The 25,038-nt window shown below is 42.6% G+C and overlaps 1 protein-coding gene across 6 annotated transcripts in view; it reads right to left on the bottom strand.

Annotated features, from left to right (window-relative positions):
- The window catches only part of LOC135219888 (uncharacterized), a 327,822-nt gene that overhangs the window by 98,393 nt on the left and 204,391 nt on the right, over window positions 1–25,038 (bottom strand). For all 6 annotated transcript variants that reach the window (XM_064257040.1, XM_064257041.1, XM_064257039.1 and 3 more), the window contains exons 4-8: window positions 5,186–5,340; window positions 4,507–4,637; window positions 2,975–3,110; window positions 1,510–1,679; window positions 620–813 (exon numbers count right to left, since the gene is read on the bottom strand). In XM_064257040.1, coding sequence (XP_064113110.1) covers window positions 620–813; window positions 1,510–1,679; window positions 2,975–3,110; window positions 4,507–4,637; window positions 5,186–5,340 — 786 coding nt within the window. The remainder of the gene's footprint in view (window positions 1–619; window positions 814–1,509; window positions 1,680–2,974; window positions 3,111–4,506; window positions 4,638–5,185; window positions 5,341–25,038) is intronic.

Genomic DNA, 25,038 nt, shown 5'->3' with positions numbered 1-25,038 from the left:
ACTATTAAAGTAGGCAGTTTTAAGCAATTTTTGAGGGGGTATCAGGATAAAACACGGGTATTTACTTATCACGGGGGGTTCTGGGCCCTATCCCCCGTGGATAACGAGGCCCCACTGTACATTCACACAACGTCTCACAACCATTCCAGAGTCAGACATTTTTAAAGAAAAATCCAAAATCAAGTCCACAAAACAGTCCACAAAAGCGTATGCCAATCCAACAATCCAGATACGTCACCGAAAGTCGGTCAAGAAGATCAATTGCCGGTGAAAAAAGAAAAACCAATCGAGAGGAACCAACAACAATGTTGATGGCCCGGGCGACAGAAGAATTCTGATTAGAAAACGGGAATGGTTCCTAGTCCTGCCACCCAGGGCAGGGCGGTAGATCACCTGACCTACCGGTAGCGTGTGCCGCGAAATTTGAAATTCTGTCGGAGACGACAGAGTCTATAGCTAAGTATATATCTGGCAGGGAAGTTGAATGTATAAAACTTAAAAATTTAGATGAGGTACAGTATTTTTCATTTTTTCCTCATACATATGTACTTGAAAAGATCTGGTATATTTTACATTTTACACAACAATTAAGACTGCTCCATCGGATACAAAACATTACCTGCTCCATACAAGGACTCATTTCCAGTGAAGATGAAGACTGTAATGGAGATCGTGGCACAGGGGACTCTACAGATGTTTTCCTTAGCAAAGCATCACCCACGCTTCCAGGTTCCACACCTGTTAACACGCTGTCTGTTCCCATACTTACAAGTGATTCCATTGAGCCTGATACTACACGAGATTTGGCAAGTTCTGTAAATTCAAAAGGTCATTCACATAACTTTTTCTTCTGTAATACATTAACTGAAGTAATTGTTATCACTTCTTTCCATGCATATAACTTTTTGGAGCTGTATAAGCATTGGGAGGAGAGGATAAATAAAAATTTCAAACAATAAAAAAAAAAGAATTACAGGTAAACCTTAGACTAGACACCCCTTACAGGATACAAATATACAGTAAATCCCCCCTATTCGCCGACTCACCCGTTTGCAGATTTTTCTATGGACCATATATACCCATTATTGGCGGAAAATTTGCCTATTCGGGGTATTTTTCATTGAGAAATATTCACAAACTACTGTCTTTTCATGTTACTTTTATGACTAAATGCACTTTTTGTGATAAATCTATTAAAATACTCATGCATAAGCATTTTTAGAGTATATTTTGTTTTAACTATCAAAATAGGCAGTTCTAAACATTTTTAGAGGGGGTTTTAAGTATTCACAGATTTTTCTATTTGCGTGGGGGGGGGGGGGGAGAGTCTGGTACCCACCCCCCACGAATACTGGGGGTCTACTGTAACTTGTTCAGTAACAAGAAGTACACATGATGCGTGAAGTGCCTTTTTATGTTAAGTATTACATAGACATGGTACCGATATTGAATGATTACAAACAATTAAGTCTGGTTGTAACCGAGACAAATTATACTGGTGCACAATACCTTGGGTAGTTAATGACCGTCGAGCAATGAGCGGAGACACGCTTCCATTACACGTTGAAGAGCCGTTTACTTGAGAATCCTTATTGATTAATGAAGCATACTCTTCCATAAAATTGTGCAACTGAGGATTTCTTGATGCCAATTCATAAGCAGTTTTTCCTTTATGCCTCCTGAAAATACATAACAGTTATTTACAAACTGGAAAGTTTTTAAAATTTACTCTTACTTCAAATTATAACAGTGTTACGATCATCCAGCTACAAAAACACTTCCAATGGAAAAGTAACTCTCCCAAAAAACTGACTCATGATTTTAGTTTTCTACAAAGGAAAACTATTGAGGTAGCTTTGTCTGTCCGATCGCCCATTTTCTGTCTGCCCTCAAATCTTAAAACCTACTGAGGCTCGAGCTCTACATTGATTTATTGATCATCCACCCTCCAATCATCAAACATACATAATTGCAGCCCTCTAGCCACAGTCATTTTTATTTTTATTTAAGGTTAAGTTTAGCCATGGATTGTACTGCATCTGGGAAGCAACTGCATGCTGCTGCCTGGTCATGGCTGAGAGTTTCATACTACAGCTCATCGAGAATTTCTGTAAAGCATTACTATATGCTTTACAGAACACTTGACTGCGCTAAGGAAATTTTGTCGCATTTTTTTTTCCCCCTTGCAACTGAATTATGCCAGATGTTGAAGATTAACACAACATTCTACACATAACTTGGAAGTACGTATTTTTCTTAAGACTGTCATTGCTAAACAGCAAGGCCCAAAAGCACAAATCCTATTATCTTTCAAATGCTCTGACTAAACAATTTTCTTGTCACAGGAGAGATTCACAATCATAATAAACTGTAAACAAGTAAAAATGCGCCAAATTCTGTACAGTGTATAATGCTGTAAAAGCCCCGGCCAATGAAACTTTCGGCCATGGTCCCATGGTGTTGCCAGACCCCCAAGCCTAACTTTAACCTTAAAAGAAAATAAAAACTACTGAGGCTATGAGGCTGCGATTTAGTTATTTGATGACTGGAGGGTGGATGATCAACATAACAATTTGTAGCCGTCTAGCCTCATTGGTTTTTAAGATCTCAGGGCCGACAGAAAATGTGCGAACGGACAGATAAAGCCATTTCAATGGTTTTCTTTTCCAGAAAACTGAATCTTTGACTTTCCTTTAATCCTTTAACTCAGAGCAAAACAAAAACTAAAGTTTGCTTTTAGATGTTCAATGCAATTATGAGGGTTAATTTTTCAGAGAAGCTATAGCCTCTAAAGCTGTTACAACAAAAGTGGCCATAGTAACTTCTCAATTGAGAGCATTAAAATTTTCTTTATAAGTAAAAAAATAACCTTTTTGATCAATACAGTATGAACATCTCTTACCGAATAATACTAGATTAAAAGCATCTTATGATCTCAAATGATTCAAAGAATATAAAAAGTACTTTTACCCACCCTTTATAGCACTGGATATGTAGATTAGCTCCGTTCTCCAAGAGTATTCTTATGATATCTTCATCACCTCGAGCCACTGCATCGTGCAAGGGGGTGGCCCCATCACTATTAGCTGCATTTACATCTGCTCCTCGAGCTGCAAAAGGAATAAATTCGAAATGAGTACGTATTATGAAAGTTTTCTTGAGTATATAACAAATTATGGACACATTAATGAAAGATAAACCTTATATCCTCTATAAGCCCTGTGGTTATCAAGCTGGAAAGTAATCTGGTTAAGTTAATCAATAAACAATGTAGTTTTCCATTTCCTTAATTTTTGCCTACTCAGACATTTTTTGCACAATGATTCCAAGATAATGTAAACAGTACTCTTTAAAATAAAATCCACAATATTATCAATACCTGTAATGTAACATTTTTAATAGCACAGTACTGCATATTCAGGCAAAGAATAATGTTACTAATCTATTATTACCTCACAACTAACAATGTCAACAGATAGGAAGTTAGATGCATGATGCTGTCCTTACAACTTAAATGCAGTTCCAAAAGTACACCTACAAGAGTTATGTGAAGCAGCCTTTGCAAGGTTTTGTGTAGATGAAACTGTTAATGGCATAATATGCAGTGTTACCCAATATTCAGTGTAAAGTGCTATAGTAAAGATGTTATTACTCAGTTTGATCTTTTCCAAGTGTGGAGGTCAAAGTACTGGGCATTCCAATGCCTTTATGTAGCCTAGGTCTCACATGTACCAGGAACAGCAAGAAAATGAAAGAGGCATTATCCCTCAGATTACATTGTACAGTACTACTATCATTATTATGCATTGTACCACTCATATGAGTAGTGAATGCATCTCATCATTTGCAGAAGGAAGTTTTGGTTACTTCCACTATAGGTATGAAACAATCAACCCAATTTCTAATGTTTTATTTATTGGGAAAAACTAAATAACAACTAAATTCAGAAAAATATCTATTGCATCAGAGAAAAGCCTGGCAGATCATGGAATTGGGGCACAGACATCCACTATGATCAGATAGGAATAGTTGCAGAAACTCCACAAGATAAAAGTGAATGGAGTGGAGTTATGATACCAAACTGTGTAATACATGAAAACGATGATAATGATGAATTATAAATCTAAATAAAAAAAAGAATGGGCCACAGAGGAGCATTATGTAGCTAACATAATATTAACAGCAGGGATGAAGAAGAGGTCTTAGAAATGAAAAAAATATTAAAGATATGAATGAAGAAGCTACATTGTTTTTTGCTGTGTCCCTTCAGTCCAAGCAAGTTTCATGGGTTTATAAGCATGTGACCAAAGGCAAAATGAATCCCAGCCAATCACAGGTATGAAATACAATATTTTCCATGATGAACACATGAACACTTTTACTTACCTCAGTCTGCCTACTCACACCAACAGTATGCTATGTGCTATTTCTCATTTGTAAGAGGTCAATTATGTTAACCATATTGAAAATATGTTCAAATTTGCAGCCTCTTTCTTTGATACTAACCTAACAAACAGGACAGTGTGTCCACATCTGCAAAAGATGCAGCCCAGTGAAGAGGCGTGTTACGGCTCAATGGGTTATCGTGAGAATTGATACTGAGTCCTGCAGCAACCAACTGACATACTCGGCCGACACTGAAAAATGTAGAAAATTTAATCAATAAAATAGTATTAAGTAAAACTGATTACACATATTAGCCACATAATAGCACACACAACAGCTAAACTAAAAACAAATTCATAAATTACTTTCTGAAAGATCATAAGTGCGCTTCCAAGATAAAACCAAAAGAATCCAACAATTACAAAGAAAAAGAAAGAAAAGAGACTATCAATACATACTTCATAGCTAAACCTAATTAAGTAAATATAATGTTAAAAAACAAAAACATAGCTAAACTTAACTATGTAAAGATGAACAAGATTATGTTCAAAAACAAAAACAATCATCAAGCACGCAAAGAGCATGGTGTACAGTGGGAAACTACCCCTCAGCAACTATATTTTCAGTTCCTTAAGGGTACATACAGTGCTTCAAATGCATTTCAGCAGTCAACGATACAGTAAAACACATAAGCAATAAAGTATACTGTATAGGTACGTATTTCCTTTTTATGTATGCTGTAAATGCGGTGACTGTCAATGAAACTGATGTGAAACCAAACAGCGTAATTCATATTTACTCTGACTGTGCCGTCGCTCTTAACAATTCTTCTGTGAATATTGCTAAAATAGGTGGAGAAGGTGCTAACTGCAGGGGTGTATTGCCACTGGCATCTTGAACTCCTGGATCAGCTCCTGCAGCTAAAAGTGCCCTCAAAATATCCCCTCGGCCAAGCTGTAACAAGAACAGATCAAGCAATTACCAAAGAATGCATGGTAAGAGAAACAGCACATCATGGAACCCAGTAATTACAAACAATGTTTTTATTACATAAAACTTCATAGTGCATTTCTTTCTGATAACCAACTATGAGAGAATGGCAATAGCAAAGAATTTCTCATTCACTCTTACCTAACAGACACCTGGCAATTCTATACAAAATGTGGTCAGCAATTAAGATTATTAACAACCTGTTAGCACAAAGATTTGTAATTTTCAGTGAATCTAGAAAGTGCTTTAGCAGTCCTTCAAAATTATTGTTCTAGAAGTTACTTTGTCCAACAAAATAAGGTTTTCATTCTGCAAATGACATAAAGCTAGGATAAACATTGACATGTTGGGTCCCTGTACCTGTATAAATAAAAAGAAATGAGGATGCTGCTAAGATAGCCAAAGCTATGACTACATCAAATATGTGTCTGTTAGTGTTTCGTTGCAAAATCTAAGCCCATCATTTACAGTAAATGGCAGGCAATATCTAATAATGAACCTAACAATACCATATTTAAACAGATTAACCTAACAGCTAGACTGTGGTGTTCTTCATTCCTTGTCCATGATGTATTTGATGAATACTCCATGACCCATCCTGAATGTAAAGAATGAAGAACACAACTTATTATCAAACATATCTGCAGTGATTGTCCAAATTTAAACCAACAAAATATACCATGTACACTGGGGTCCCCGTATTCGCGTTCTCCAGATTCGCAGACTCACGGATTTGCGGATTTCTCTCTGGACCTTATCTACCCTTTATTTGCGGGAAATTTGCCTATTCACAGGTTTTTTTCCGACGATAAATATTCCCACATTAGTGTATTTTGATGTTATTTTCATGACAACAAACATTTTTATGATCCAAAAATGATTTACTAATTTTAAAATATTAATATTGATCAATACTGTATTAGTAAGTTTAATAAGATTAAATGATATCACATAATAATAATTTTCTTTCTCTCTTTCCTACAGAGATGTATGTTTTCTGTATGATAAAAGGGATTTTGACGTCGGAAAAATCTATTTCTGGGCGATGAAGCCGTGTCGCCAAGTGAAATATGTCTGCTTTAGCACTATTTCTAGTAAAATATTGCTATAATACCAGAGAACTGCTAAATTGGACATGTCAGAAGCTTCTGACTCGCTCACCTATATAAAAGGTGTCAGTATAAAACTGGGGCGAGTGTTAAACACTACCACAGCAACCCCTCCAATTAGCCTTTTCCTCATCAAAAGACCCTAAATACGGGGAGCCGACCCATAGGTCACACCTAGCTACCGTTTTGAAGGCGTCTGTGACGTCATACTTATCGATAGCAATGAAAGCTTGGTGCACTGCAAGGGGGGGGGTTTTAAAAAACTAGGGGGGATTTCACTGGGCGACACGGCTTCCTCGCCCGAGGAAAATAGATTTTTCCTACGTCAAATCCCTTTTCTGGGCTCAGCCGTGTCGCTCCCGTGAAATTGTACCAGAGAAACACCAAGCTACATCACTCTGAAATGAAATAGAATATTAAATTGTATAAATTAACAAAGAAATTTGCTGCGGTAGGTAGAATGTTAATAATGCTGGCATAATGGAAAATATTCATATGACACAAGGACAGTACTATATTGATGTTGTAGCAGGAGACACTGACCTCCCTACAGCTATTGCATGATATTTAAGATCCTCCAAAGACTTAAGGTAATGCTTTGGAAAACCCAGTGCGACTTCCAACCAGTATATTTCTTCAGATCATCAAAGTTCATATATTTGAAGAAATTTACAGAAGTTGTTATAGCCCGAATACCACGCGCTTTGGGAAAGGACCCTGGGCTGACTTTCTTGGTAAAATACAAAAACTGCTGCGTAATGCCCTTTAGAGATATGGTACCACCACCGCCCCACATGAAAAGGGGGGGAGGGGGGGGGGCCTTTGGAAAAGGTAGAATGTCCTAGATAAATAGTCCTTAGGAGTTTTAACAGGACATAAAGATGATGTTTTGCGGAATCGGAACAACCTCCATGGGGATCACCTTTACCAAAGGGTTCTCATTCTTAGCCATAAAATATTTATTTGGTGAAAGCCAACAACGTCACCCGAGGAAAGGAATTCTATATGCCCTTGGCCACTAGATAAAAGATGACATCTCCGATGTTCTGGCACCTGAAGCCAGACTTAATAAAAACAGTGCCTTACGCAAAAGGGTTTGGCAATCACATTTGAAGTTGTCTGTTTTAGAGTCTAACCTGAGAACATCGTTAATAAACCATGACACTGACGGCGGCCTGTGAATGAGCCGCAGGCGTGCACAAGCCCTTGGGATTGAGGTGAAATAAGACTCGGATAGATTTATACCAAACCCGAGAAGAAAAATCTTTTTCAGAGCTGACTTAGTGGTTGTTATTGTGGCAACTGCCAAGCCTTGTTTGAATAAAGTTCTGAAGAATGTTATAGCCACGTTCATTGTCATTACTTGACATTTGATTCCCTGAGAAATGTAGGCAATTGTTTAACTGCTGAATCATACTGGCGAAGTGCAGATTCTCTTTTGTCTGACTCCAAGAACAAAATGTTCTGTGGATCAATGTCCCCTACCCTCCTACCCGCAAACTTCATGAAATCCATAAAGATAGGGTTTTGTGAAGACCTGAGGAATCGAACACAGTCACCGTTTGAACTTGTTGCGACAGCCTCAAGTCCGGGAGAGGGTGAGGACGAAGACCTAGTTCCAGGAGAAGGGGAAACCAATTGGTCTTGGGCCAGTAAGGAGCTATGAGAGCCACCTGACCTTTGAAGGATTTCAACTTGTGCAGCACCTTCAGGAGAAGGTTCACTGGAGGGAATAAATAAACCTCCCTCCACTGGTTCCAACCTATACTCAGGGCGTCTGTAGCGTATGCTAGAGGGTCCATATTTGGGGCTACGTAACAAGGCAGCTTGTGCCCCTGTACGAACATATCTACTTTCAGACCCGGTACTCTGCTACAAACCCTCTTGAAGGATTCCTGGTCCAGTGACCATTCTGACTCCAGGGGGACTGACCGGGACAGTGCGTCTGCTACTACATTGTTGACTCCTGCCAGATGGGTAGCCGATAGATGCCAGGTGTTCTTGTCAGCTAGAGAAAAAAATGCTAACACCACGTGGTTCACATGACTTGACTTTGAACCACCTCTGTTTATACCTTGTATCACTATCGGAATTTCGAGAGCCAATCTGATATGAGTCGCCTCCGGAGGACGGAGCTTCTTTAAGGTCAGAAACACTGCCATAGCTTCCAGGATGTTGATGTGAAGCTTTTGGAACTGAGGTGACCAATTTCGCTGAACCTTGTCGTGCTGTGAATAACCTCCCCAACCTGACAGTGATGCGACTGTATGCACCAGTAGGGACTGGGGAGGGAACTGCAACTGTAACTCTTTGGCTAGGTTTTCGGCCATTGCCCATGGACGTAGACGTTCCTTGGGAATCAGAGGTACCCGGCCGAACTTGTCGCGACACTTGGCATTGGCCTTTGAACGTCAAACTCGATTGATGTCCCCTTGAGCTTGGCTTTCAACAGAACGTCTGTGACTGAGGCAAATTGGAGCGAGCCTAGGATCGTCTCCTGATTCCTTCTCGAAGCCTTTTTGCATTTTAAGAATTGGCTTGTTACCTTGGCATCCCCTTCCCTGATGGAATGGAGAGATTGTGTGAATCCAAGCCCCAATGGATACCTACCCACTGGAACTTGGATTCTGGGGCCAATCGGGACTTGGTCCTGTTGATCTTGAGCCCTATATATTCCAGGAAAGATATGACCTCGTCCATGGCTTTCATATACTTGTCTTTGACCATCTCCCAGATTAGCCAGTCGTTTAGGTACACCACCACCAATAAAACCTGAGACCTTAGCTCCTGCACCACTACCTCCGCCAGTTTCGTGAAAACCCTTGGGGCTATAATCAGCCCGAAGGGCATCACCTTGAAGGAATAGGCTTCTTTCCCTAGTTTGAAGCCCAGGAATGGATGGAAGTGCCGAGCCATCGGGACATGATAATAGGTAACCTGTTGTACAAGTCGTAGCAGGCAAAGCAGTTTTCGTGATGCCAGACTACGGAATCGGTAAGCAATACTGCGCACGGGGCATGGTTCCGGCAAACATCATGGTTGCACGGATCCTGTAGACCGGCAACCAGACACTGAGTGGCCTGTAAGTGCAATAATATATAAGAACAATTGCACAAACTTATTAGGATTATTATGATAATAATGTCACATGCCGGAGCATTCAGGACTGAAATAATATATACGTATATATAAAATATATATGTAATAATGTCACATGCCGGAGCATTCAGGACTGAAATAATATATACGTATATATAAAAATCTATATGTATATATATATCATATATTTTTTACGTCCCGGGGACTGTGTAATAATTAAAACAACCCGGAGCTGTATGACCCGGGGTGGGGGGTACATGGAGTAACCCGGGACGGCCACATGAACTCGCAAGTTCCGTGGCAAAAGAAAAGAATATATATATATATATATATATAATATATATATATATATATATATAATATATAGATATATATATATATATATATATATTCATATATTTTACGTCCCGGGGACTGTGTAAGAAATAAAACCACCCGGAGCTGTATGACCCGGGGTGGGGGTACACGGAGTAACCCGGTACGGCCACATGAACCCGCAAGTTCCGTGGCAAAAAGAAAAGAAAATAAAAATAAAAAAGAGAACTACTGTACAATAACAAATATAATATCTCCACCTACGGAAGAGTAACTTCCGTAAACATAGCCCTCAACGACTACCGGAGAAGCCGGAATCTAAATCCGCCTTATGCAGAGAGGGAATGTTTTAGGCGGAAGGATATAAGCTCCGGGAGCTGAAAGAAGCAGAGTGCAACAAATCCACGGAAGCCGAGGCTGCATACGCAAAGCAATCATCAACTCCGGAGGCGGTAGCTCGGCTGAGAAGCGACACCCACCAACCTAAGGTCCTGGAGGACCATCTACATCCCCCCCCTCCGCTGATGGGAACGGCTGTCAGCGACAACCGAGGCGAGAGGAGCACCCAACTACTGGGGGCCCCACGTGAGGGGGAGGGAGGGAGGACTGATGGGGTGACGATCACGTGAGCAGCGTACCCTCGCAAATAAAAGATCACGAGGAAAACGCAGGCATAGCCTATGTAGGCTAACCGACCTAACATCCAACATATACATAGACAAAATAAAATCAATTACTTAAAGCTAAAAGAAAATCACGCTTTAACACGGGGGAAATGAAAATAAACTTACATACAATATAAAACCGCAATGAAGGCCACTCGATAACGGTGGGCGCAAAAGGGAAAAACTACTTGCCTACTGACAAAACGATAAGAAACGGCAAGCTGACGAAAAGAAAAAAGGGAAAATTCTTGAATGAAATAAACCAAACTTAAAAATAACAGGGGGGGGGGGACGGTGGATAAACGGCGAAGCACGAAACAAAGAAACGTGCTCGAATGAAGACCCCCGTGAAAAACATGAAAATAATGAAAATAACAAAACATAAACGAAAATAGGATCGACTAAAAACTGCCACCCAAGAAAAAAATAAATATATGTACTGAAATATCACATGTTACAAGCAAAGAGGAAGACCACTCGAAATCGGTACAAATCAAGGGTAAGCCGTACAGGCGACTTGCCGCCCACCCGCTACTTATAAGTGACGCCTAATAAAATCCTAAATAAAGGCAAAACGAAAGGCAAATTCACTCTCTAATATTGAAAAAGGGTGGAACCAGTACTTAACTTGGGTGAAGAGGTAGATTGACGATCCGTAACCAAGAATAAAAATAAAAGAACAAGGGCTGAGCCCAGAAATAAATGTTTTACTAATTTTCAAATAATATACAGTGGTACCTCAACATACGAAAGGCTCAACTTACGAAAAATTCGAGTTATGAAAGCAAATACGCAGATTTTTTTGGCTCTACAAACGAAAATAGTTCAGGATACGAAAGGTTGTTGCTGTAAAGTCCCGAGATTCGCCCGGACCACTGATAACAATTTTAAAACTCACGCGCCGCCAACTGAGTAGACTCGCCACCATCCTCCCGCTCTCCCATTGGTTCCTGATGCTAGTCACCGCCATAAGATCCTGCTCTCCTATTGGTCAGCATCTCTCCCATCATGCATCTACATAGTGGCGTGCTTTTTCGGCCACTCGGTAGCAGCATCGTTTCTATACGCACGCTGAATTCGTTTGTTCTATATGATTTCGTTAATTGGCGTAAATTCGTTAGATTTTGTTGCAGTACTACTTTATCATGTTGTGTGAGAACTTTAGTACATACGTATACGTACTACACAACTTAATTACGTACAGTATATACTACGTAGTTATGGGTCCCAAGAAAGTTGAAGTTCACGGAAAGAAGAGGATGCTTTCTTTGGAGACAAAGATGGAGATAATTAAAAAGTATGAAGCTGGCATGCGATTGAGTGTGATCGCCAAGGAATATGGCCGAAATCCTTCGACAATAGGCACCATCCTTAAGCAGAAGGAAGCCATCAAAGCAGCTACACCTTCCAAGGGTGTGACTATTTTGTCTAGCAAGAGGAGCCATGTGCACGACGAGATGGAAAGGCTGCTTCTTGTCTGGATAAAAGACAAAGAAATCGCTAGTGATATGATAACCGAGACGGCAACCTGCCACCAGGCCAGCGCTATTTACGCCGATTTGATTGCCCAGGCCGAAGATGACGGAGAAGGGACATCGACGTTAACCCCAGACTTCAAGGCTTCTCACGGACTTCAAGGCTTCTCATGGGTGGTTCGAAAAATTCCGTACATGGACTGGCATCCATTCGGTGGTGCAGCATGGGGAGGCGGCCAGCTCGGTCACGAAAGCGGCCGAAGCCTTTATTAAGATGTTCAACGAGACGACAATCAACGAAGGCTACAGTTCTCAGCAAGTCTTCAACTGTGATGAGATTGGCCTTTTTTGGAAAAAAATGCCTCTTCGGACGTACATCACGCAAGAAGAGAAGAAGCTACACGGGCACAAGCCTATGAAAGACAGGCTTACGCTCGGACTTTGTTCGAACGCCAGTGGGGATTGGAAGGTGAAGCCCCTACTTGTCTATCATTCGGAGACTCCTCGAGCCTTCAAGGCCCCCAAAGTGCTAAAGGAGAAGCTTCCAGTGATGTGGAGGGCTAATGAGAAAGCCTGGGTAACGAGACTTTTGTTCACCAAGTGGGTAAATCTATGTTTCAGCCCGACAGTGAAGAAATTCTTGGAAGAGAAGTGCCTCCCTCAGAAATGTCTGCTGTTGTTGGACAATGCCCCTGCTCACCCTCCTGGCCTCGAGGAAGATATCCTAGCGGAGTATTCTTTTATCAAGGTTCTTTATCTTCTGCCTAACACCATCCCTCTCCTCCATCCCATGGACCAGCAAGTGATACTGAGCTTCAAGAAGCTGTATATGAAACATCTTTTCAAGAGATGTTTTGACATCACCGATACCACAAACCTCACCTTGCATGAATTTTGGAAGGAGCATTTCGATGTTGTGATATGCATCCGACTCATCGATCAAGCTTGGCAGGAGGTTTCGAGGCAAACCTTGAATTTTTCGTGGAGGAAACTCTGGCCTGATGCTGTATCCGCCCGAGACTTTGAGGGATTCGACATGGGCGAAGCTGGTGCAGGTTCAGGAACAGTTGACGATCCTGAAACTGTTTTGGAACCAGATCTTGACGAGATCGTTGCACTCGGCAAGTCCATGGGGCTGGTCGTCGACGAGGACGACATCAATGACCTTCTCGAGTAGCACCAAGAGGAGCTTATGACGGATGACCTGAAGGAGTTGGAGGCCATGCCACATAACGTCGTTCAAGAAGAGTTCTCTAGCGGCGGCGAGGAGGAGGAGGACGACCCTATGACAACGGCAGAAATTAAGGATGCTCTAGCTGCTTTTCATAAGGTGCAATCATTTGTAGAAAATAGACACCTCGAAAAGGCTTACACAGGTCGTATGCTTGCGCAGTTCGATGACGTTTGCCTGAGTCGTTTCAGGAACATTGTGAAAAGTAGGCAGAAGCAATTTTCCCAATTTTCTTGCGATAGTTTATTTTTTAAAAGAGGCCCTTTAGTAGGGGACTAAGCAAACAAAAAGGAAGATCCAAACTTGATGTCTACAACAAAAAACAAAAGTGGTGAAAGAAATTGAAAGTTTGTAACAAAGGAAACGTAAATGTATGAAAAAAAGTATTATGAAAAAGAAAAAAAAAAATGTAAACAAAACTCAAAAAAGAAAAAAGCAATTTAAAAAAAATTTAATTTTAAGTTTTTTTGTTTACTTAATTTTCAAACATCAATATTATAATAAAAAGGCAAATAATTATCGATTTCATTTAAAGAAAAATACTACAGTGGAATTTGTTAAGTAAATTTTTGTTTATATATAAAAAAACAAGAATGAAGGAATCCGGTATTCCAACAAGGCAAAATCTTTCCCTGGCTTCTTCACAGCAACTTCAATTTCCGACTTTCTTTTTAAACTCCAGGTACCAAACTTGAGGACTCCAACAGCTTTCCAAATAAATATCAAAGTTAGTAATGGGACAGGAGGGGGGGAGGGAGTGTGTATTTCTCTCTCTTCCTCGCTCTATCATTTCTCGCTCTTCTCACTCTCTCACTGATAAGAATGGCAGGTTTATGGTTTTTATGGTACATGTATGTTATAGTAATGTTTTATTAATATTTTCAAATAATAAATACAATAATATAAAAAACTGTTAATGTTACAACAAAAAATCATATGTTGATAGTATTTAGGTTTTAAAGTGAAATGCTACTATAACCTTTCCTTTCCCATTTCACTCTTTCAAAATACAGAGATAGCTAGCTCTCTCTCTCCATCTCTCGATTCTTCTCTCTCTCTCTATCTGATTCTTTCTCTCATCTCCTCTGCGGTCTCTCTTTCTCTTCTTACTGTGAGCATGGAAGAGAATTTTCCTACATGGTACATGTTGTACTATAATGTTATTTAATTAATTTTTTCACCATAATAATAATTAATCTAATAATATAACTATCCAAAAATTCATATGTCGGAATAGTAATTTTAAAGAATAGCCAACAAATCTATCCAGTTCACTTTTAAATAAGGATATAACGCTCTATTCGTTCCTCTCTCTCTCCTTACCACATGAGATACGCATGTGTAATAATGGTGAACTCGTCACCCTCCCGTTGTTTGGCATGGAAATGTTCATGTATACAGTATTGTATCTTGTTTAAGGGTCATTTACTGGACCTATTTTTAATGGTGAAAGTAATAATATACAGTACTAGTTTCATCAAAAAATATGATATTTGTAAAGTGATACAATTAACGTTTGTTCATACTTACCTCGGGCAGATATATATGATAGCTTGGTTATGTTTTTCCAGAATCCGACCAGAAAATTTGAAACACTTACCGACACAACGCAGTGGGAGTCAGGTGGTTAGTTACCGTAAAAACCAATTCCCGCCGCTGGGGAGGGGCCGGGTAGGGTATCAAGAATCATTCCCATTTTTCTATTCATAATTTTTTATTTCCCACTGTCTCCTGATGGGGAGGTGGGTGGGGGGTGACTTGATTATTATATTTATCTGCCAGGTAAGTATTGTAACTAAAACTTAATTGTATCATTAACAATATCATTTTTGTTCATGGAAACTTTAAAACCCGGTTTCAGATATGAGATATTAGGCTGAATCCCACCTATATTGGTGGTGGGAGTAAGACAGAATAGCGTGAAGATTTTAGGAAACATATATTAGCAGATAAATTTGATAATCTTGATTCCTTTACCTGTTAAGCATAGCTGACTTCGAGGTTACTGCCGCGTAAGTCTGCTTGTTTGCTACTAGAGTTTGCCAGCGAGGTAATGAAGACCTATCTATCTGGTGGCACTCCAGATGATCTGTCAACCAGGGAGGGCGAGACCAATACGACGTGACTAGTGACCATAGACCATACAAATGAGGGGCGAACGAAGTTTAAAAACCAAACCACCTTGGCGTAGCCTACCAAAAAGTATCCCACCATAGACCTAAGCTAATGTAAAGAGAAAAATGGAAAAAGGGAAAAAAAAAAAAATAGAAAAAAAAATATATGAGAAAGGGACATCCGCCGAGGCGGTCACCCAACCCACAACCATAACACCAGTTTAAAAACTTAAAAATCCCCTAAAACCATTGTTAGGAAAGGATAGGCAATGAGCGCTAACCTCCTGCCCCCAAAAACAGTGTCTGGCAGCGAACGTATGGTCCATTAGCGAGTAAACAATTTTCGGGGATGACTGTTGCTTTCACCTCCCGCAAGGTAGTTGTGAAGCGAACAATGCGGACGAATTGCTTCGCCAATAAGTGGCGCGTTCAAAATGTCTTTGATTGGACCATATTTCTTCGTTTTGAAAAGCCACCGAAGTAGCAACACGTACCCTCAACTCGTGGGCTTTTCAACTTTCAGATAAGCTCCATGTCACTTTCACCACCAACTTTTCATGGGCTTCCTTAACCTTACTTATTAAGAAGAAAACGCCAGTGCATTCTTCGACATCGGAAGGACTCTGGTTTTTTCACAGGTAGCACCACAAGTTATTCCGAAGAACCTCTGCATGCTCTATGGTTTCTCTGCAAAAACAAAACTTGAGAGCCGCCCTGTTGTACAGGGCAACAGGACTCTCTGCAGCTTCAGGTCCCACTAGCCTCCGACAACCCCCTTAGAGCGCGTGGAGAACGTTCTTCCGGTCCAAAGGGTTGGAACGGGTTCTCGTTCTTTGCCAAGAACGTAGGATCTTAAGGCCACCAAACTGCAACACTGATGATCCTTGGAAACCCAATATGGCTTGCTTAATGACTTGAAATTTCGACGTAACCCTCTTCGCCAAGTCGCCAGAGGGTTAGGTTAAAAGGAAAATAGTCTTCTAGTAAGATTCCTAAGACGAGGCTAAATGGGAGCCGGTTCAAATTGGACTCGACATGAGGAACTTTCAGTACCACGTCTAAGTTCCAACGATGGTACCGTTAGGGTTGGTCAGTAACTTTTACAGTCTTCAAATGATCTAATGAGATCATGAATGTTCTGTTTATCAGTTCGCTAACGTTCGAGTCCTCTATGTCTGAAGACCACCGAAGAAAGCACGCTTTCTGTAAGGCCTTTAATCGTGGGGAACGGCTGAGTATTTCGCTTATTCTTCCTAAGATGAAGAATGAAGGAAATATGCCTATCTGGCTCACAGAGGTTGAAGGTGGAAGGAAATGCCACCTTCCTTCTGCACCAACTTCTAATAAAGGACAGCCCACTTTGATTGGTAAACTGCGGACTGAGGAGTGGGCCTCCTTGCGTTGGCAATCGCCGTTGGGCCACAGGTTCTTTGAAAAACCCCTAAAAGCCCCGTCGCTTGGGCCAACTTCTTGATAGTCCTGAACGCACCAGGGTCAGACTCAGAGCGGGGAGGTTTTTGTCGGTACCGTCTCGAAGTGGGGGCCTGTCTTGAGTAGACATCTTTCCTTAGGGGCAAGAGTCCCTCGGAACAAAAGTTCTATTAGGAAGGGACATCACCTCCGTGAACCAGTCGGGAACCGTTGGCCATGGCCAAAGGGGGCGATGAGGGTTCGATGGGTTCTCGCTCCTTCTGATGCAGCGAACTTCCTCATTACTTCCCCGAGTAATTTTGAATGGGGAAAAAGCGGTAAACGTCTAGTCCCTGAACCAATTCCACAGTAGGGCGTCTACTGCCACTGCTCCCGGGTCCCAGAAACTTGGGGAGCAAGTACATGCGGGGAAGTCTCTGTTCGTTCGGGAAGTTGCGATAAAACGTTCCACATGATGTGGACGTGCCCCAGAACAGCTTCCATGACGCGCCTGGCCATGTACTTCCTGATGAAGGGTCCTATTCCGTCGGCAGAAGGCTGGTGCCTTGGCCGTGACTGAGAAGGTCCGCTGTCGTGCGACGTTGTTGGTTTTCGCACGCCTGACACAAACCTGTTGTCAGAAATCGTGACGTTTTGTTTTGCGGCGCCTTCGCCCACATTCAGGATATTCCGTCGCGATGACGAATCAGGAGAATGAGAAGTGAGTTCCCCACCCTGTTTTTTCCTGAGGTATGCCAAAGGCTGTTTGGTTTTGTTGACCGAGTTTATGTCTGGAACCACTTTTGCTGGTAGAACTTCCTCCTCGATAAGAACGCCTCATGAGCGAGGGTTAAACCGGTGGCTACAGTTCTTTTAAGATTGATGTTGGCCAGGACACCTGCTTCCCCTTCCCCCTCCAGGTCCAGCCTGACACTTCTCTCCCCTCCCAGTGTTGTTGGCTCCCCCAAGCCGGTGGAGGTACGGACCGTCGGAACCAACTAACGACTAGGTCTGGGTTCCGAAGGGCTTGAGCGAAAGACCTTCCGCAAGCTTCTTTGGATCCAAACCACCATGTTGAGGTGCTTTTTCACCTTCTTCCGGCAACCAAAGTACAAGAACCTCTTCTGAGATGCCTGGTGTTGGCGTGACCAATTTGTCTTGAGGGGAGGAAAGAACTGGAAGTGGTCGGTGGGAGGTGCAATCCCATTCCCAGGAAGAAACAGAAACTTCTCCACGTGAGGAAAATGGGTCCCCAGAAGCAACGTCATGCCATTTCCCCTCACCGAGCATGTTGTTCCTTCCCCAGAAAGGCCGACACTTTGTCCAGGGCATTGAACTTGTTGCGCCACGCCCCTGGGGGACGGAAAAGCCGAAAAGCCCGCAAAAAAGCCCCTGGAGGTCCATCTGAATCCCCCAGATAGTACTAAGTGGATTGTTGAGTGAAGGATTGTCAGAATGTTTACCGACTTCTACGAGATTGACAGAAGTCCCAGGGTACTTGCGCTAGAAACGTGACAGAGTCGTTATGTGCAGGTCCTTCAAGGACACCTGTCTGGCGATGAGGGCGCGTAATAAGTGTGCCAGCATTCCTGTTCTAGGTAGAGAGTAGATCCTATTTATCCGCAAGAATGGAGCCACGCCATCGCAACGTTACTTCATAAGAACGGTGAACAACCCAGCGGCGCCGTGCTGAGGACCGAAGCAGAGTGCACCCTGAATTGGAAAAATCTACCCTTATTCAGGACAAACCGCAGGTATTTTCCTTGAAACGGGGGATGGGATGGGGACGTGAAAGTAATGCGTCCCTGAAGGTCTAACGGACCATCCAATCCCCCTGGTCTTAAAGCTTTGCAAGCACCGGATTGAGGGTGTTCTCCATCTTTGAATCTTCTGCTTCGGGTAACGAATGCGGGATTCAGGACTGCTGACATCCAGAAACGGGGCGCCACCCCCCTGACTGCTTCGGCAACTAGGAACAGACAAGAAGGTTGGGTTAGTAAACCCGGCACCCCGGGAAACTCCGGTCGAAAAGACTTGTTCCACTGCCTTGCTTATCTCGGCTTCATTTGATCGAATCAAGTCGTGAAGCTACTGTTCTGGTTTTTCTACCTGATACGACGGAGACAAATCCTTTGGTGTCGAAGACAGTCGGAGGGGGTAAACCGACAGGAAAGGAATTCTGTACCCCTTCTTGACGATGTCCAGAGAACCAAGCGTCCAGGCACCTCTCTCTTCACCCAAGCCTATTCCGACGAAAATGTAGAATTAGAAGTCTGGCTTCCCTATCCGGTTGTCTGAAGGGACTTCCCTCTCACGTTCTTGCTCTTGGAAGGGACGGGGACTCCTTGCCTCTGAAAAAGAGCCTCTTTCCTCGAAGGGGCTGGCTTCGATGGAAGAAGCGGGTCGAAAGGGCGTTCGGACTTCTTCAAAGCAGAGGACCCCAGAAGCCGAAGAGAGTAGCCAGGCTTCCTAGAAGGGACTGAGGCCAGAAGGTATTGAGTTTGCTTTCCTTTCCTAGGAGACTGGCTGTGCTATATGTCCTTTAACCATAGAACTTGGGGGACAGGGAAGATGTATTTTCTGAGAAACGGCAGCGGAAAGAAAAAAGATATCCGCTTGTTTTTGCGCTGGTGGACCGACCGACTTTGCAGATTGAAATTGCAAAATAAAAAAAGTGCTCTTCACTTTCTTAAGCAGTCCCGTGCTTGAAATGGGCAGCCAATTCCCCTCAGAGAAAACCATCCTGACGGCCTTGTCCATGCAAGAACAATACACTGGAACAGCTCTCCCCCAGAGTGATGGAATCAGGAACTCCTGGAACCATGGCGATCCAAATACCCCCGATGGCACCAGTCAAGAAAATTAAAGACCTCTAGTTTCCTGAACAAGGCCTTTAAGGTGAAAGTCTAACTCGCTATGGTGTGTCCGACGAAAGACCTTCGAGGAAGACAAAAAAAAAGATCTTCTGGGTGGCGTTCTACAAAATGCCTACCAAAGTCTCCTTAGAGCTGAGGCCTGGAAGCTTTAACTTCCCGACGTTTTTCTCCCGTCTCATAACCCACATACCAGCTTTCGACCCACCAAGTCTTGAAGGTGGGTAAAGCGGAAACGAAGTTCTTTGCCTGAAGCTGTTTCCTCTTTTCCATCCAATCATGGACCTTTTTCTAAAAGCTTGGCTTCGTAGAAAGCGGCACTTCTTCATCCTCACAAAGCCCGAGGATCTTAGCAGCTTTGGAAGACGAAAACCTGAGACGGGAGGAGTACGTTGGAAGCTTCAGGTTGGTTGGAAGGATGGTCTGGGGCCAAAAACCCCAAAAACAAAAGACTGACGTGAAGGGGTAAACGAGGTCTAAACAAAACCTTGTAGTCCCAGTTCGAAAACTGGAGGCCAAGTGCTGTTTCTTTCGTCCACTTCCGACGAAAGCCGTCACTAAACTTTCCTCTTCAGAACACTGGAGAAGTTCGGAGGAACGTAAAGAACGAGTCCTGAGCTTTCTTTTCAAAAGAGAAAGAACGGCGAACAGGAAGATGTTCACCCGCCTACCGCTTGTGCTTGCGTGAAGTGGAAAACTGACGGTCCGTAATTTCTGAGCGTTTTGGCGCCTCCGAAGCCAATCTAACTGGAGCCGACAGAAGCGCGGCTCAAAACTCCAACAGGTTTGTACACCTGGGCGTCCACTTGTGCGCGGCTGAGTGTCACCCAGGTGCGCGCCGGAGCGTCCACTGATGCTCGCCGAGCGTCCACTGATTGCGCGCCGAGCGTCCACTGGATGCGCAGCCCGAGCGTCCACTGGTGCGCGCCGCCGAGCTGTCCACTTGGTGTCGAGACCGAGGAGCGTCCGAGCCCCCTAACACCTCACATGAGCGTTCCACTGGGCGCTCGCAGAAAACTTTGGCACCGAGTCACGTTCGGTCGTCCACTAAAGCGCGTTTGGAACTTTCGCAAGAAGCGCGTTCTGCATCCTAAGGAAACTCGCTTTTATCATCCAAAAGTTTCGTATCAGGGCGGAAACCAAACCCAGCTTCACCGAGAGCGGAGAAACCGAAGTTTTTTTCTTCGCCTCCTCTAGAAAGTTGCTTGGGAGGGGGCAGGAACTAACTATAGAGGGAGACTCAAAACGGAAGAGAGAGAACGGAGCGAGGAGGAGGGAGGGAGTCGGAGGAAAGGAACGCTCGACCATCTTCACAGGAAGGTTGGTCATTCCTTTACGGTGGCGAACGTGGAGCAGTCTTTCTCGAAGGAAAAACATCTCGAAGTTGCTGCTGAAGAGAACTGAAGAATCTTGCTTGTAGGTATTCAATGAACCTCCTTTTCTGGGGAGGGGCTGATCCTGTGAGCCTGAGGAGCATGTGGCGGCGAAGGGGACGCCATTCTTGGCTACTCCCCCAGGAAAAACCGGCCGCTTCACGCACCTTAAGAGACGACTGCGGGGCGCTCGAGAACAAAGGAAACATCTAGGGAAGACTCCGCCTCCGACAAAAAAGAATCCTTACGCTTCTTTTCTGCGGAGGAAAAAGCAAGCAGCAAACGCACTATCAAGGCGACGAGACAAAGTTCCGGGAGAACAACCTTGCGGACGTGAAAGCGTCCCGAAACGCGGAGCCTTCCTTTTGCAGACGGACGTGATTGCGGTTATGAGAGGTCTTCCACCCCTTGCGCGGGGAGGAAGCTTCAGAGAAAAGAAAAAGCACTCCTTGAGAAGACGTTGCAGCAGCGCACGCGCTCCTTGGCAGTCTGTGGGTATTGTTCGTCAGAAGCTGCCGAAGGCACGCCAGAATCGGGTGGGGGAGGGGGTTCCATCGTAACCCCTCCTTCGAACTTTGCGAACAATTGCTCTCGTCCACCCCGTAATCTGGGAGTCAAGCAGAAGGTCTAGGTCTAGAGGCGAAATGAGGCCGATACAGACGCACCCATCACCACTTACCACAAGGGGCACACTTTTCACTGCACTTGTTTTCTTCACTTTTTGGCTCTCCAGAGCTAACACTTTTGATTCTAAGTTACGAATCGATTCAAGAATTAGCGATAACCGTATTACTTTATACCGGGGACAACTGTCTCAGGGCCGGATGGCAACAACTACCAGGGGTGGCAGGAGCAGAATCTACAGAAGGAGGGTTAAGCAAGGAGAATAATTTAAATATTGCCTACGCCTAAACAAAACACTCCCTGGAGGGGAAGACCTCCGTTAAAACCTTGATCTCGTTCAAGTTTCTTAAGATTAGGTTTCATTCAACGCCTTCCAATTTCCGACTCTTGTTAGTCTTTCAAAACAACTCATTACAACGACTTTCAAATAAACGTAACATTCATTCCCCCTGCACACTTTACAAACAGAATGTGGGGTCTAACTGAACGCTTTCAGTCAGGGGCCTACACCTCTACATTCAGCCATCGAACAAAATCTAGCGCGAGTTAGGAACTAGGAACCCTGACATCTTGATCAAAAGAAAAATTCAATTACAATACCAAAATCAATTCAAACCCAAAGTCAACGTTTTGTGCCAAGCCGACCGATCCAATTCAGATTACCTAAAGAAAAAACCAAAGGGAATACTCAAAGTAGCTAGTTGAAATGGTTTCCCAACCAAAATCTGGACGGAGGTGGGGCTGCAAAACAGGTGTTTTCCAAGTCCACCGTCGACAAGAAAAAAATTATGAATAAAGACAAAACTGGGAATGATTCGCCTGGATTACCCGCCTCCCCAGCGGACGGGAAGCGGGAATGGGTTACTAACCCACCGTGACTCCCCACTGCGTGTTGTTCGTAAGTGTTTTAAAATTTCTTTGCTCGGTATTCGGAAAAATACAGCATATAATATATATCTGAACAGGTAAGTTTCCATGAAAACAAAATTTAAGTTTAATGAGATTAAACCAATAACAAAATTTCTCTTCTCTCTCCTCTTCGCTATCCTCCTCGATCTTCTCCTCTCCTCGCCTCTTCCTCTCTCTCTCTCTCCTCTCGATCTCTCTCTCTCTCTTAATATGTATGTTTTATTTGTTTTGTAAATAGTATCAAATAAATGATTTACCTTTATCAAACTAATTTTCAAAATAGTATTGATAAGATTAAATAAAAAAATTAGCGAGTTTCCCCAGTCTTTTTATCCATCTTGGAGGAAGGGAGGGCGCGGAGTAAAAAGACAGTTTGATATAGGTATTGGTGGAGTGGGGAAAGGAGTTGTTGGAGTCTACTGGAGTTATTATTTCTGCTCTCTCTCTCTCTCTCTCTCTCTCTTCTTCCTCGGCCTCTCACCGTGCATCCTATCTCCTCTCTCTCGTACTCTCTCTCTTCTCTATATCTCTCATCAGGAATAAATTCATAATTTCACTCTTGACGGTTCAGATTAATGATGTTTGGCCCATTCAATAGTTCTCTCTCTCTGTTATTGACTGTAGGTATATATTTTTAATGGTAAAATGTTTAAGATGACTTTGAAATGATATTAATAATATAACCTAAAGGATTAATACAGTAATAAGTTAGTAATTTTAGGTACTATATTTGAAGTAGGACGTTATTTGGTATCTGAACTTTCAAGATAGGCAGTTATAAGCATTTTTATTGGGGGTTCTAACTATTCGCGGGTTTTAAGTATTCACAGGGGTGTCTGGTACACATCCCCTGCGAATACAGGGGGATCTCTGTACATTTGAAACAAAACCTACAAGGAAATTAAATCAGAATCTTCAACATTTTCAGTTTATTTCACTTATATATGTTGAAGGAAATGTAGTATAGGTAGTATATCAAAAACATCTAATACAGTATGGTCATTAAGATCAAACCCTTCCAGCCAGTCCTATGAAAATGTTAACTCAGTGTGGTCTGGTTAAATATTTCACTAATTAATAATAATAATAATAATAATAATAATAATAAAAATAATAATAAAATAATAATAATAATAATAATAATAATAATAGAAAAATGTGCCTTAGTCAACATACACAAGTGCAAAGTAACAAGGACTCAAGGGATAAAGCTACCAGATGGGAACAACATCATACATGAGACGGGATACAAATACCTGGGAATAATCGAAGGAGGGGATATAAAACATCAAGAGATGAAGGACACGATCAGGAAAGAATATATGCAGAGACTCATGGCGATACTCAAGTCAAAACTCAACGCCGGAAATATGATAAAAGCCATAAACACATGGGCAGTGCCAGTAATCAGATACAGCGCAGGAATAGTGGAATGGACGAAGCAGACTCCGCAGCATAGATCAGAAAACCAGGAAACATATGACAATACACAAAGCACTACACCCAAGAGCAAATACAGACAGACTATACATAACACGAAAGGAAGGAGGGAGAGGACTACTAAGTATAGAGGACTGAGTCAACATCGAGAACAGAGCACTGGGGCAATATATGAAGACCAGTGAAAACGAGTGGCTCAAGAGTGCATGGGAAGGAGGACTGATAAAAGTAGACAAAGACCCAGAAATATACAGAGACAGGAGAAAGACAAGCAGAACAGAGGAATGGCATAACAAACCAATGCACGGACAATACATGAGACAGACTAAAGAACTAGCCAGTGATGACACGTGGCAATGGCTACTGATGGGAGAGCTCAAAAAGGAAACTAAAGGAATGATAACAGCGGCACAAGATCAGGCCCTAAGAACCAGATATGTCCAAAGAACGATAGATGGAAATAACATCTCTTCAATATGTAGGAAGTGCATTACGAAAAAATGAAACCATAAACCACATAGCAAGTGAATGTCCGGCACTTGCACAGAACCAGTACAAAAAGAGGCATGATTCAGTAGCAAAAGCCTCCACTGGAGCCTGTGCAAGAAACACCAGCTACCTTGCAGTAATAAGTGGTACGAACACCAACCTGAAGGAGTGATAGAAAACGATCAGGCAAAGATCCTCTGGGACTATGGTATCAGAACAGATAGGGTGATATGTGCAAATAGACCAGACGTGACGATGATTGACAAAATCAAGAAGAAAGTATCACTCATTGATGTTGCAATACCATGGGACACCAGAGTTGAAGAGAAAGAAAGGGAAAAAATGGATAAGTATCAGGACCTGAAAATAGAAATAAGAAGGATATGGGATATGCCAGTGGATATTGTACCCATAATCATAGGAACGCTAGGCACGATCCCCAAGATCCCTGAAAAGGAATCTGGAAAAAAAGAGGCTGAAGTAGCTCCAGGACTCATGCAGAAGAGTGTGATCCTAGAAACGGCGCACATAGTAAG

This window comes from Macrobrachium nipponense, chromosome 1, assembly GCF_015104395.2.
Source record: "Macrobrachium nipponense isolate FS-2020 chromosome 1, ASM1510439v2, whole genome shotgun sequence".
Taxonomy (NCBI): Eukaryota; Metazoa; Arthropoda; class Malacostraca; order Decapoda; family Palaemonidae; genus Macrobrachium; species Macrobrachium nipponense.
Note: the sequence above shows the minus strand (reverse complement) of the source record. Positions and strands in the feature narration are given on the sequence as shown.